Source organism: Dysidea avara, chromosome 6 (assembly GCF_963678975.1).
Source record: "Dysidea avara chromosome 6, odDysAvar1.4, whole genome shotgun sequence".
In the NCBI taxonomy this organism is placed as follows: Eukaryota; Metazoa; Porifera; class Demospongiae; order Dictyoceratida; family Dysideidae; genus Dysidea; species Dysidea avara.
Genome location: NC_089277.1, coordinates 16,137,876 through 16,153,068, shown reverse-complemented (window position 1 = coordinate 16,153,068; position 15,193 = coordinate 16,137,876). Strand labels below are relative to the sequence as shown.

General features: G+C 38.1%; 2 protein-coding genes across 2 annotated transcripts in view; one reads left to right on the top strand and one right to left on the bottom strand.

The window, feature by feature from the left end:
- Positions 1-1,800, top strand: part of LOC136258328 (receptor-interacting serine/threonine-protein kinase 4-like) — a 29,390-nt gene extending 27,590 nt beyond the window's left edge. Inside the window, exons 2-3 of the mRNA XM_066051652.1 lie at positions 847-942; positions 1,354-1,800. Of these exons, the coding sequence (XP_065907724.1) occupies positions 847-942; positions 1,354-1,800 (543 nt within the window). The remainder of the gene's footprint in view (positions 1-846; positions 943-1,353) is intronic.
- The window catches only part of LOC136259294 (ATP-dependent RNA helicase DDX18-like), a 91,971-nt gene that overhangs the window by 31,855 nt on the left and 44,923 nt on the right, over positions 1-15,193 (bottom strand). The window lies entirely within an intron of this gene.

The window sequence follows — 15,193 nt, the reverse complement described above, 5'->3', positions numbered from 1 at the left end:
ATTTTTAAAATTCTAATTGAACAAACAGTACATTTTCATACTGTAGCTGAATGACATTTAAATACATTGAATTGTCTGATATACTAACTTGCCAATTTTGGAAAATCAAACTTGCCAATTTTGGAAATTCAAACTTGCCAATTTTGGATATTCAAACTTGCCAATTTTGGAAAGTCAAACTTGCAAATTTTGGAAATTCAAACTTGCCAATTTTGGAAGTTCAAACTTGCCAATTTTGGAAATTCAAACTTGCCAATTTTGGTAATTATAAACTTACTAACATTGGATATTATAAAACTTGCCAATTTTGGTAATTACAGAACTTGCCCATTTTGGATATTTTATGAACTTACATTTATAAACTTGTCAACTTTGGTAGCTATAAAAGCGGCCTACCCCATCTGACAACACTGTGTTTGACCCCAAGACCAGAAGAAAGGTGGCTTTGTTGGAAGTTGAGCGTCGTCAACAGTACCTGGACAAATTGAGAGGAGAGGTTGAAATATTGAGGCCACTGGTGGAGGAGTGTCTGGGTGATGATCCTGCTGTGAGGCTGACCATAACAGTTGTCTGTGAGAGGATCCAAGTGAGCTAGAATGTTTACATGAAAGAGTCCCCACAAGATGTTATCACTCTACACCAACAAGTGGAGCAGCAGAAGACTGAGAATGATCAGTTGAGAAGAGAAAACACAGAAGGGTCAAGAGATCAACCAATTGAGAACAGAAAATGAACAGCAGAAATTTGAAATCAACCGCCTGAAATTTGAAGTTGACCAGTTGAACCAACAGCTGGTGAGTGTTATTTGTTTTGTTATCATTACCATATATGGTATTGTTATCTTAGTCCTCCACAAGGAGTATACCAACACAACAAGTAGCCAGTCAACTTAACAGAGTAACTTTAGGAGGACCAATAACAAAGACATCAAAATTGAAAATAGTAAGTCACTAATGTTAGTACATACTCTATGGTAAATGTCATGTGTGGAGGATAAAGTTTATACTCATGTTAACCCATAACCATTCAATACTACACTTAAACACTGTCATTTACCAATATCAACTGATCATGGTATAATACAGTGTAATATGGTCACCTGTCTAACCCACTACAACCAGCTATAGCCAATTAGCCAACTTTTAAATATCTAAATATTTTGCTTATGACCTGCCACCTATTTAGGTGAAATTTTTGTTGACTAGATTACTGACATCAAAAAGTGTTACCAAAGAATGGTAACAACTTGTAGTTCCAGTTTATAATAGATATTTGTATCCATTACTACCTATATGTGTAAGTGATAGCTATTGTATGTTATTTAGCTACTTATAAATATTATTATCCGCTCAGGAGGCACCTCCATTAATGCCAGCACTTACCAGTGGCATGTACCACATAAAATGGACTCAGCTGGCCAATCTTCCTGCTCCAATGTATGATGTATATGTCACAGTACAAGACAAGAAGGTCTATGTTGCTGGTGAGAGTAGTTCAGTTGATGATGCTAAGCATCAAGTATATGTCTATGATGTCAACACTGATCAATGGGATCAGTTACCTCCGTCAGGTCACTATTGGGGTGTTCCTCACATCATCGGTGGAAAGTTAGCTATTATTGGTGGACGTCTGTCTGCTACTAAGGTGATAACTAATAAAGTTTCTACATTTGATGAAACTAATCAAACTTGGACATCTTACTATCCTGACCTTCACTCAGTTAGGAGTAGACCAGGGGTGGTTACTCACCTGGAGCATGTTATTGTTGCTGGGAAGGAAAACTTGTTACCAACACACTAGTAGTACATGATGATATTGAAGTCCTCAACTGGACAAAGAATTCTCATTGGCAGAAAGTGTCCATTAATCTTCCTGTGGCGATGGTTGCCTTCACACCCATTATTACTGATGATCATTTACTCATAGTGGGTTATGAAGATTCTAACATCAAACGTGACAGACGTGCCTACAAGATACCTGTTAATGATATCACAAGATCATGTGACCAACAACAAACCAGTGACACACCCACCAAACTGATTACAATGACTGATGCCACGCACTTGTTTACAGCCCTAGTCCCTAGCTCATCCCCACCAGTGGTAGTTGGTGGACATGATCAAAGTGGTACATCAACATCAGATATTAAGATGCATGATGACTCTAGCAAGCCATGGAAGAACATTTCATCATTATCATCAGCTAGATCTGATGTATATAGCAATAGCAGCAGTCAACAACAATACCATTATAGTCATTGGAGGATGTACTAAAGGAGGGAGTGTGGCTAATGCTAACTCATACAGTCTTACTACAGTGGAACTGGGACAAGCTCAACTAATACACTAACTAGTAAAGTTGTTACTATACTATATATTATACATACACTACTAATACTAATAATAAGCATACACTGAATATTTGTTGGTATAAAAATTTATTACTATATCACACTTATTAAAAGTTTATATAATAGTTGTACAAGAAGTATGGATCAAGTCACCACTAGCTAGTTGTATGTACTGGGTCTGGTCTACATACAGAGTTGGTTATAATTCAAGTTCTTACTCAATGTATTAACAGGCTTTACCATCTCACCGTGGCATCATCCCTAGTGGGATAACACTTACAGGTTTATATACACAAATGACACTACCACACATTCATACTGTATAGTATAATTTGGAACAGAAAAGTAATTTTGTAGGCTTAATTTGCCACTTAAATCTATTATGCTGGCGTGATTTTGAAAATATAAGATGAAAATAATGTTCTTCATTCTGATGAATGTAGTGAGAATGGTAAGTGATAAATTTACCAATAAAATATGCAAAGAAGCATTATTATAATTATGAAATAAATAATATGGATCAAGTCACCTATGGGTCTGATCTACATACAAAGCTGGTTTTAATGTCAAGTTCTTACTCCGATCCCTGGCTTTACGTTCTCACATGATTCCTAGTGGGATAACACTTAGAGGTTTATAGACACAATTAAAACTATACCACACATTCATACTGATTAATATAATTTGGAAACAGAAAAGTAATTATGTAGGCTTAAGTCTATTATGCTGGTGTAATTTTGAGAATAATAGATGATGAAAATAATCAATATTCTTCATTCTGATGAACATAGTGACAAAATATGCAAAGAAGCTATATTATCATTATTATATGACTAAAATAAGTATTGTACACATAATGTAAATTATTGCATGATATAGCTCTAGTTAACTACCTATGATTATAAGCAACAATTTATGAGATAAACAATGTGAATTGTATTATTTGGGGAAATATTGGTGAAGAATTCCTGAAAAATTTTGGATGTATATGTAGGAGTGAAAACATTTAATTTGGTATTCCATCATCATTGAAGGACTATAAACATTACTCAGTGATGTTGATGTAGCACATTTCATAGTAGTGTAACTACACTGTGTACTGTTTATGTACACAACCAGTCTTAGTTGTCACCTTTTTATTAAGACCACCTTATTACAGTTACCATGTTAAGTAGCTAAGGTGCACTTCATGACCTCATTATAGTTGCCATGACTACATCATTTTTGAGAATATACTGAGTGTATAGAAAATGTACCATACCCAGTGACTTGGTCACTAGTGTAAAATGAATAACAACAACCTTCAACTTCTTTCAAGTGTCCAATAAAAGTCACCTATTGTGTTTACTACTCTAATAGAACAGTCACATATTTGTAAGTGCTCACAAACTATTCTAATAGAACAGTCTACTCTGATAGAGCTGTGACTAATGTGAAGTTTCTATAAACAATTGAAGTTTTTGAGAGGTTCCAATGTAGTTCAAGGTGTGTTGATATAATCAGGCTGGAAGACCTGTATGTACATATCTATTATCAGAAACACCCACTGCAGTGGTGGATCCAGCCGGGGGGAGGGGCACGGAGGCACGTCCCCTCCTTCATTCCTTTAAAAAAAAATTGCATACAAGATCAAGATACTCTAATAGAGCAGTCACAGTGTTCATGAGGCAGTGTAGCTTAACTAGGAAGCTATGAATAAGGATCTTTATATACTTTATAGCAAATACATTTGGTAATTGTTAAAGAGCAGCCATTATTGCTGTAACCTTTTTATTTAATTTTTTGGCTCTTCAACTTTTCAACAAAATGCACCCCCCCTTTCCAAACTCTGGATCCGCGCCTGCACTGGTTAAGAAGTAGGCATCCATACATGTCAGAGTGTGACCTAATAAGTGTGACCTTGTGTGATATCAGCAAATTAATTGTTATAGTGGTATCAATTTTTGCAATGTTATTATTACAAATTAATTGACATATGGAGGAATGTGTTAGTGTGTAGTACAGACAAAGTACTAGTCTTCTGTTACTCTATAACAAGTTATTAATATACATACATGAAATTATTTTATAAAACATTGAAGAGTTACCAGCTGATGATCACATGTTACCAGAGGATTTGGTAGTCACAACTGGTCAGGGATTTTTTCTGCAGTTTTAATGTCAACATTCTCACTACTCCTTGTATCAACAGGTTTGGTCCCCAGTGGGATAATACTTCTGATATAAACTGATGAATGGAACATCATGTCTTCTTCACTGGAGTATAGTAGCATTGTTGATGGTGTGGTTGGCCATTTTGTTGTCATGTGGTCTTGTCAGTATCACATGACATAGCTTATCATCTGGTGATCATCTGGTGAGGAGATACACATGATTACTGGAGTAATGTAGTACAATGGTGGACAACTAATAAAGAAAACATTTTAAGTGGCTGGATGGAAAATATTTACATACAATTTTATCAGGAATATCATACAGTATAGTAGTAACTGTATATTAGGGATCATGGAAGTTAGCACTTTCTCACAAAATAATATTGGTCAGAAACCAGACTCACAACAAACCAGACACGATGTGGTGCCTCAGTTCATTTTGACCCCCTTTTCCATAAGCTAGCCTGAATCCTAGTCAGCACCCCCTCATATCAACTACTTCCTCTGCCACTGCCTCTATTGACAGCTCAGACTATAAGGCACCCACAAATATTTTAATACATGCCCCTGCCAAGATTAGTCCGGATTACTCCGCATTTTAATGACTTGCAGAGATGGCTGGTTGTTTTATGCTGTGCTCTCAGCGCTGTTTCCCCACTGCGACAGTTTGTTATATGATTGGTAAGCTTTGTGACAACAGAACAGTGATTATTCACACACTTGGATGGCTTCGTGTAGCCTACCACTTTCAGACAAGGAAGATAACTACTGTTTACCACCCTTGTTAGCTAAATATTAGGGTTTATAGTGTGGCTTGATCATTGGACAGTGTCCTCAAGATAGTTCAGTTGTATATCGGTGTATTGTATCGGTTTTTAGCAGCAATATCAGTTCCCACTGATACAGTAGAAATTTCTATATCAGCCACCAATACGATATGTATCGGTATATTGGTACACCTCTATTGTGAATGCAATTCAACGATTTGCATGAGTGATTGGTTGCATACGTGAGCTATTTCTTTACAACCGAGCTCCTTGTAACAACACAACCAGCTTACTCGCTGCCTTAGATCATTAGACAATACCAGGGGCATCTGAGCTACATATTTAAACCTGTGTGTAAGCATTCATATGAATCATGTTTGCAAATGACGTGAACGAATTATTCAGTTGTATTTCACAAGCAATTCAAAATTAACTTTAAGCTGCAACTTGAAACTGCTGACTGGACAACACTAGTGAAATTGAACAGACAAAAGCCAATTTGCACCATCACCTTCAAGCCAATAGGGCAGGAGGAGCTTGTCTTGGGCCCACCATACTAGAGGTGAGCTCGAGGATCATCTATTTTATTCAAGCTTTTTCAATGTTGGATATGAAGTACCGTATTTCTATAAATATAAGCTGCGAGAAATTTTCACGAGATAAATTTTTTTGTTAAAACAACTTTTCGCCTGTGTCCTCAAGCGACAAAAAATTTTTAACAATGAATTATGTAGCTTTATTATATTAATTTGTTAAAATTGTACTGTCATTTTTGTATATACGAGAAGCAGAATGACAAGCAGAGTGAAAAGTGTGGCATCTCCATTCCATGGTAGCCGCTGCACCCCAGATCGAGCCCCAGATTCAGAGTTGTCTGTCACGAACTCAAGCAGTGGAGTGGAGTGGAATTGCTGTAGCTAGAAGCTCAATATTCCATGCAATTTGCATATTCGTATATATACTTCATTTAATGTACCCTGTATACGTAGTAGCTGTCTATCATTGCATGGTATCTGGCATTGCCAATGCTATTGTTGGCGACGAAAACAGACGAGGACAGCTCTCCTCTGGAATGAAGGAGGCCATTCTTGATTTACAGTATAACATACTGCAACAAAGATATACTCTTGAAATGCCAATGGCTAAGCTTCGATCCAGGTGGCCAGAAAGCAGTTAACTGAATTCATTCAACTTCTCTAATATTACGATGGCAAAAAATTTTCGTGTAATTAATTTTCGTCGGATGCTAACTTCAACGAAACATTTTTAACGGCTTATAAATATAGAAGTACGTTATGTATAAAGAGTTGTATGCAAGTACAGAAAGTGAAAAGACAAAAGAGAAGTCAATACTAGGGTTGGAGCTGTTGCAATCAGTCCTTCATTGTTTGGCTTCTGTATTACTCATAAACTGTACAAACAACAGTGTAGCAGCTAGCTAGGTACACGTATGCATTTAAAAAGTTTTCGAAAGCAAATGTGTAATAGAGTTGGCTCACATTTCTACTAAAAGGATATACAGTAATTACATGAAAATAACAAGGAGAAAACATCCTGACCGCCTGGTAGACTCCTGTTAGCGTTCGAGCGTAAATCGGATGGCTGTAGGTTCTAGGTCCAGTCATGGATTTTTTCTCCTTTCTGCAACTTTTCAAACACACCTTATGTAGCTAATGTCTTTGTATCTAATGTCTTTGAACAGGCTGCCTTCAGGCACTTGTGCTGTAAAACTTTAATAAACAGTTTGTATGGGGACAGTACTAGTCAGACCTTGTGCCCAATGCATCTCTTCAATAGCAAACCTTATCTAATTATTCAAGGGCATAGGCAGGGGGGGCTCAGATGGTTCAGACGAACCCCCCTCTCAGAGGCAGAATTTTATAAAATTAAAAATCACACCAAATTTTACAGCCCTGGAGCTCTCCGGTAGCTACTTGCCTACTGGCACTCCTCTGTACATAGATTATCTATGCTCTGTACTATTCTTGAGGGTCACATCACATTAATTGCAAATCATATCTATTGGATCACGTGATCAATTGCGCATGCGATACATAGTTGAAATGGCCCGAGTGAAATGGCGAAGGACCGTTCAATGGTTGGTCGAGACATGTTACAAGGGAGGAGCTGCTAAACTTGAGTGGTTGTGTCAGGTTAGCACAAACTGTGAATTGTTGATGTAAATTTACCTGATGAATAGTTTGTTTATTTGATACATGTTGTGGGCACGTGATGTCTCGAACATATTGGAGTACAAGCCAAGTCTAAAGTTATTGACCATCAACAGGAGGACCGGCCGAGAATAATGTATACCTGGAAAGAAGTTTTACCAACTAAGGGAATCGAATGTGGAGGGCTTTCGTATACTAGGAAATTGAAGTTGGCTATCAGTATGTTGTCTGAAAGTGAAGATTAGTTAGTTTTACAATAGGTCTATAGCTAGTTGCATAAACAGCAGTGTGTAGGTTTTAGCTAGTTAGATGCACAAACAGCACCTTTTTATATTACTGCCTAAGGGCACATTTTCGTTCAAACATGCATGCATGGTCTAGGGGAAGCACCCAGGCCTTCCCCTTAAGACATTCCACTTTAAATCTGAACCACCTTCAAAAAAAAGCCTGGCTACGCCCGTTACTTGTGCATTCAATTCATGCTTCTAAATGTACAATACTCACAAAATTGATTCTGATTTGTGGGAACCAACAAACTGCATTGCTAGTGTCAATGGGAAAAATTTATAATAACATCAATGGTGTAATCAATGTAAATAAGGCACCTCCCTCGGATTCTGCAGATAATACACTTACTTTCTTTGTGGCGGAGTGAACCATTAGAATCCACCTCTTTTACAGATTGTCTCGATCTCTTAAGACCTCTTCTCTTTGAGTATACCGCATCGAGGGGTCCGCCACGCTTTAAATCTAACTTATCCGAGATTCAAATCTCTTGGAATCCCCATGCAATCTACAAGAATCTTCTCAAATCTCTGAATCTCTGTGAAATCTGCAAAATCCATTAAAATCCATGGAATCTAAAATCTTCCTAATCTTCGTGACAATCTTTTACAATCTTTAAAATCTCGCTGAAATCTTTGAATCTGAGACTACCACAATCAAATCTTAATCTTTTTGTTAGTAAATTTCAGTAAACGTTTGGATATTTTACTTAAGCTCTTGCTTGTTAACACGTATTCTTGCGGCTGTCTTGCACCTAGGCCTGTTCGTCCACGTGTACTGTGCGATTACTGGGTTCTTGCAGTCTACGTATATTGCCAGAGATATAGCCAGTTGTTCCCGAGGTTGTTTCTTCTTCGCAACGCCTTTAGCTACTTGACGAACTCGTTGGGACAAGCTAGTTAGTGACCCTGACTCGGATCTTTGTTAGGTGAGTCTACATACTGAATTCACACCTGTGAAAAGAGTGAGCATGGTGCATGTACGGATTCATATTGCTCCTGCATGACATAATAGCCAAGATAAAACTCCAATAGCTAACAGCTACATCTCTTTAGTGAGTTCTTTAGCTAAATCAGGAGTAGCTAGCACGTCTCGTCAATATTCGCATTCTTGAAAATCATCATGCAGTAATTATAATCAACACATCTCAATCTCTATATTCTAGATATAGTATAGACCTCGATATAGACTAGCCAACATTCATGCAGCAAATGAAAAGTTTAGCTACACATGTGGGACCCCTGCTTTTAGTGATACAAGTAGTGATATTTGCTATGTAGTTTAATTTGTTATCCCACTCATATGGGACCTCAGCTGTGAAGGCTACTGAAAGCCTTTGTCAGTATAGGGAGTCAGAGACATGCTGGCAAGAAGAATACAGAGAAGACTAATAATCCCTGCTATGGCTCCATAACCATAGGCACATGTCTTGATTGTATGTGGCTGTGGATCAAGTCACAACACGGCTGGCTGGAGTCTCTGAAATCTTAAGGTTTGGGTTACAAAGAATTTGCATGCTTTTGAATATTCCTACACTGGTATCTTGCGCCAGCATCCCACAACATTAAGCTCAGGTATGAAAGCTTAGTCCAATTATAATTAGCTATGTAGCAACATGCACTATGTAATGTGTAAGCTTAACTCTACCATGCCAGCAAGTAATGTGTCCAAATGTATCATACTCTTAGCTGAACAGATTCGAGCAGATTAAATTACTATCTCATCTATTATTGTTTAGTGAAAGATAACAGGAGATGGAGCAGCAACCTCAGGAACTATCCACTACCAGTTTGGAAGTTGATATACTTGCGCTGAATGCATGAACGCATCTGATACCTTGAAATGCATGAACGCATCTGATACCTTCGCTTAGCTGAGTTTATGTACGTATGTATATACATACAATTTACAATACACGCACAAACTTTAACAAGCATGCACAAACTTTAACAAGCATGCTAGCTAATAATTTATATCTCAATGGGTCAATGTCCATATCACTTTGCTAACTCAGATAGACAGTCTCAAAGACAGTTGCACTATAAGTTATATTATATACAAGTGTGGAATCTATGTGTAAAATCTAATTGTGTGGTATCTTTGATATCATATTATTCCACATTTGCTGAAGTCAACTACACCATTGATATGCTGAAGTTCCTGTACACAATTATCGAGACAATTATGCAGTCCAACTGTCAGCAGTTGCAAGAGTTGTCTAAATAATGATATAGCTAAAATGTACACAACTTGCATGGACATGGCAAAACATGATGATTTTAGACATATTATTTGATCCATACAGTATTATAATACAGCTATACATGTGCGGCATGAAAAGCTAGGGCAAAGTAGTAGTTAATAATAGTATAATTAAGCTTTGCCAACTCTAGTGTGAGATTTACTGAGCTTATGTGCGCATGCAGGGCTATTTGATTTGATTGAATGCTTTAGCTACGGTGACCAGCACTGAAGTAGCGGTTTGCTATGTCACTATCTTGGTTGCTCAGTACAAATGAAGTATGTACAACTCAAGATCTAGGCATTTTCTCATCACTACTGAGATCACTACAAGGAGAGCTAGCTCTTAGTCATGATTACTTACTATGTGAGGTAACTGTATAGATGCATTGGGAACAGTTCCATTAGCTATAGGCTAACTTGCTACGTGTCAGCGGGCAAAGCCGCCAATTTAATTAGGCGAATTAGCCACATATACTAAGCTCTATTGCTGATAGTATGCAGTATTGCAATAGCTAAAGAGTAGCCTCTTCAGTAGACTCGTACCTCGACTCATACCAGGCACAGAACACGGCTCCACAGCACAACATAGTATTTAAAAGTATTTCAAATCTTAACTGAAATCTTAAAATCTTGTAATATCTCAGTCAAAATCTTGAATATTTCTTAAGATTTCTCAAATCTCAAATCTAAGTACTGCGTTACGGACCCCTCGTACCGCATCCATCATAACACGTTGTCAATATGGCCACTATTTGGAGTAACTCGAATTCCGCATGACACTTGTACACGTGCGCAATTGCTGGTAAGCCACACCCATTATGATTATGATTATGATTAGATACTGGAAAGACAGCACTCAGTGCTGGTTACATCCAGGAGGGGGGGGGACCCTCAAAACAAAAAGGGGGTTAATTACAACAAATCTAGTCCAAAAATACAATTATTAAACTGTTCTAGTGACTCTGTATCGATGATGTGATTAGGGAGGTTATTCCATTGCTTGATAGTTCTTGGAAAGTAACTCTGTTGGTAAGCAAGTGTTCTAGTTGGAGGAATTATATATCTGTATTGGTGATGCAATCTAGTTGGATATGAACCCATCTTTTGTCTTACAAGAGAAATGGCTTCCGGTGATGATTTTCAAGGTCTAGTTCTGAAGGGAGTTACCAAACTAGATCGCAAGGAACTGGGACGAGGGGCTTATGGGAGAGTTTACGCTGTCAAATATTGTGGAACGATATGTGCCGCCAAAGAGGTCCACTCCAGTCTGGTCGAAGAGGTGGGAGACTTGGAAATGCATATGAGGCGATATATAGGGGGAACAGTAGCAATTAAATACTGAAAAACCCGGTTTTATAGGTTTTTGGGTTTTCACAATTTTGCGGCTAGCTAGCTACAGACCTTATTCTGACATTCGCTTGTCAGTATGTATAGGGAGCTCAGTCAGTGACTCTACTCCATCAACAATACTTCCCATGCACTATGCAATGTAGACTGGACAAATCACGGCCGAACTCGGAGGTAAGTTTTCCTTTTCATGCCTCAAAGTGATTAAGACCAAAGAGACTACGCAGCTGCAAATTATTTTACCTGTTTAGGCCACTCCAAGAAAATTCTTTGTCTCTCATTTTACCTGTTTAGGCCACTCCAAGAAAATTCATTGTCTCTCATTTCCCGCCCGCATGCAAATTTTCTGCCCGCATGGTGGTTCATTATTTCATTATTTACCCATGCAGTAATTGCATTGCAGTTGCACACAGGCACTGAGAACAGCTTGGTGTGTAGAATACTTGTATATCCAACTTCATTACCATCCCATGTGATAGGCTTTTCTTATCTTGGCTGGTAGGCCGCCTAGCGAAGGAAATTTTTACTCGACCCATTCACAGAAAAACTAGCCTCCATGGAAAACATAGGCGAAGTTGTACTCACTTCTATGCATGGCCTGATAGCCCAACAACACTTGAAACCACACTCAAAATCTGGGAGCTCTGCATGGGTGTCTTCCTTGGAGCACTGGAAATTTTGGAAAAATATATAATCAATCACGTGAGATATTAAAATCCGTGTGTCTCTCGAACAAGGGAGCCCGGTTCCAAACCAAGGGTGGTAGTATAGTGATGGGACACTAAGGGTAACATACTACGGTATAGTCGGGGAATTGTTTCTTGTAACTTCATTTTCACGTTGCGGACCCTAACACTGGCATCAACGTGTTTTTGCTTTGCTTTTTTGTTTTGTTTTGTTAATGCTTTACGGTGACCAGCACTGAAGGTCTGACAGCAACATGTGCTGCAGCCTTTAGAATTCTCCTAACCTAATAAAAATGGCTTTGAGTCTAGCAATTTACCTGAAATTTGTGCAATTATCCCCAAGAATTGATGTTAATAAAGTCAGTTTCTACCCTAGTGTCATTCAATTATGGAACAATTTACCAGCCTGATTATATAAGCTCAGTGTAATCTTTCGATATTTAAACCAGGCGCGTGCTCGCAGCCGGCCGAAGGCCTGGTTTACTGAAATTGTTTCCGGAAAAACGTGTGTGTGTACCTATGTACATTATCAAGAGTTCATAATATATATACTGAGGAGAGTATCCTACTCCCATATACCCCTGTAGAAGGGCGTATTGTAAAGTTATGATGTAACGACAAGGTGTTGTGGTTGGTGACGTAAGCGAAGCCATAAAAATTCTAGAATCGATACGCCGTGACACACCTTCGAAGCTAAAGTGCAGCCATATTACTTGAAGGACTAGCTAGTAACGCCTATACAGTCGTCTAAACTGGTGAAATATGCTTGTGCTTTAGTGAAAACGGCTAAAAGCTCCATAGCTTCGTTCGGTTGCTAGCGACGTCGTTAGGGAACATCTGTCACTGGATTAGCACCTGGCTTACTGAAAGATCTCAACAAGTAGTTTTAGATAGAGCCTCATCAGACCCAGTAATTGTCCAGTCTGGGGTACCCCAAGGAACTGTTCTTGGCCCCTTGATGTTCCTCTTATACATTAATGACATTGCAGACGGTTTAAGTTCACCATTATGATTATTCGCAGATGACTGCCTATTGTATAGAACAATCAACTCGGAAGAGGATGCCATCCAACTGCAGAATGATTTGGACCAACTATCTACCTGGGCAAACAAGTGGCAGCTACGGTTTAATGTAATCATGGTTCTTCCCAAAATGGAATATGCTGCAACTGTATGGGACCCATATTATCAAAATGATATCCAACACTTAGAGAAGGTGCAACGTAGGGCTGCGAGATGGGTGTTAAATGACTTTAGTAGATACAGCTCAGTCACTGATATGTTACAGCAACTTTCCTGGCCAACTCTCCAAGTACGTCGTAGGATATGTAGACTACAAACACTATTTAAAATCATCAACAATGAATGCCCTCTGTCTATTCCATCATATTACTTAGAAATGGAAAGAACCACCAGACATTACCATCCAAGACGTTACATTCTCCCCACTTCATCCACCAATATATTCCAACAAAGTTTCTTCTACAGAACAATTCGTGAATGGAATGCTCTTCCCCCCAGAACAGTTGATAGTGTTGACATTGACCAATTTACTGATGAAGTCAAACAAATTTATAACACCTAATTTATGTATGTAAATCATTGTAACTGTAATTTTTCCTTTTTTTCCTGAGCTAACCAGCACTGGGTGCTGCCTGCTCAGTAATAATAAATAAATAAATAGGGACACGTTCAATCGATATTTTGTTTAGGAAATGACATCATTAGTTTTACAGAGAGAAACAGATGAACTCGGAAACATTACATCGTAACTTTACAATACGCCCTTCTACAGGGGTATATGGGAGTAGGATACTCTCCTCATGCAGTATATATATTATGAACTCTTGCATGACATTATGTACCTATCTATGTTTGTCTGAACGCACCCACGTGAGCAAACCATTAGCTAAGTGGTAAAAGCAGCTTATCCACAACAAGTTAAGGCTAAGCAAAACCTGTAGTTAACTACCGCACTGGTTAGCTTTGGCTTGAAGGTGGTTTCTTTTCCGAGTTTTAAAACAGGTGTATAGCGACTATCCACAGGCTTCGAGATTGGCTTTCCTAGTGGGCTGTTCAGGTGTTCTACAACTGAAAAACGTCTCGTAGGCTTCCAGTAGATGCGTATCTCGCCGTTCTAAAAGTGGGCGTGACCCGTACTTACGCGAACGAAAATGAAGAGCAGCCCGGAGGCTTTGCTGCAAGAATTTTTAAAGAATAATACTATAGATAGACTATAAAACAGTTGAAAAGATACTTCTGTGCGTAATGTGTCGGTTAGAGCGGTTTATTACAATTATGCTTCCTTAGCAACACATAGAAACATATTTCGGAAAATACTTGTATTTCATGAATTACGAAATACTAAATTACAATGAAGTGTATAGGGATGCGCCGATTTTGCCGGCAAATTTTTTGGAAAAATATGTTGGTAAAAGCAAAGAGCAAAATGCTGGAAAAATAGGTGGAAAATTGGAAAAATGGGCACCAAGGAATGGCAGCTTAGCACATTCTGTATGAAAAAGATCGAAATACTCTAATAGAACAGTCACTCATGGTATTAGCATAATTAGGATAACATGAGCTCATAGGAAATGGTGACAAAAGATCGAGATACTCTAATAGAGCAGTCACTATGTACAAAATATTCTAATAGAGCAGTTACACATGTTTGCAAGCTTGAGATACTGCAATTAATTTTACTGATGCTCAGCAAAATAGAAAAAACCCGAGCAAAATATTGAGCAAAATAGGTGAAAAATAAAAGAATTGCTGGAAAGAAAAATAGGTGGAAAAAAAGCAAAATAGGCTCATCCCTAGAAGTGTATGCGTAACTCTGTCTTTTACAGTATGTAAAATTACAGAACAAAGACCTTATATAATAGTATAGCATTGGTAAATGGTGATTACGTTCAGGTAGAGCTACACAGTGGCGCCTGATTTTTAGAAGTAGTACATCAACTTGTTTTAAAATGACATAATAGCAAAAAAGACTTTATTTAAATTTTAACTTTAGTATGGCTTGCAATGTGCAATTAATTCTAATTAATACTCACTATAACAATCAATAGACGATATGCACAACTTGTTTGACCGTAAATATTCTAATAAACACATGATTTTTTATTGCGTCACGACGGTGAATGAACGTATTGTGGGCTATGGCAAAAAGTACGGGTCGCTTCAATAA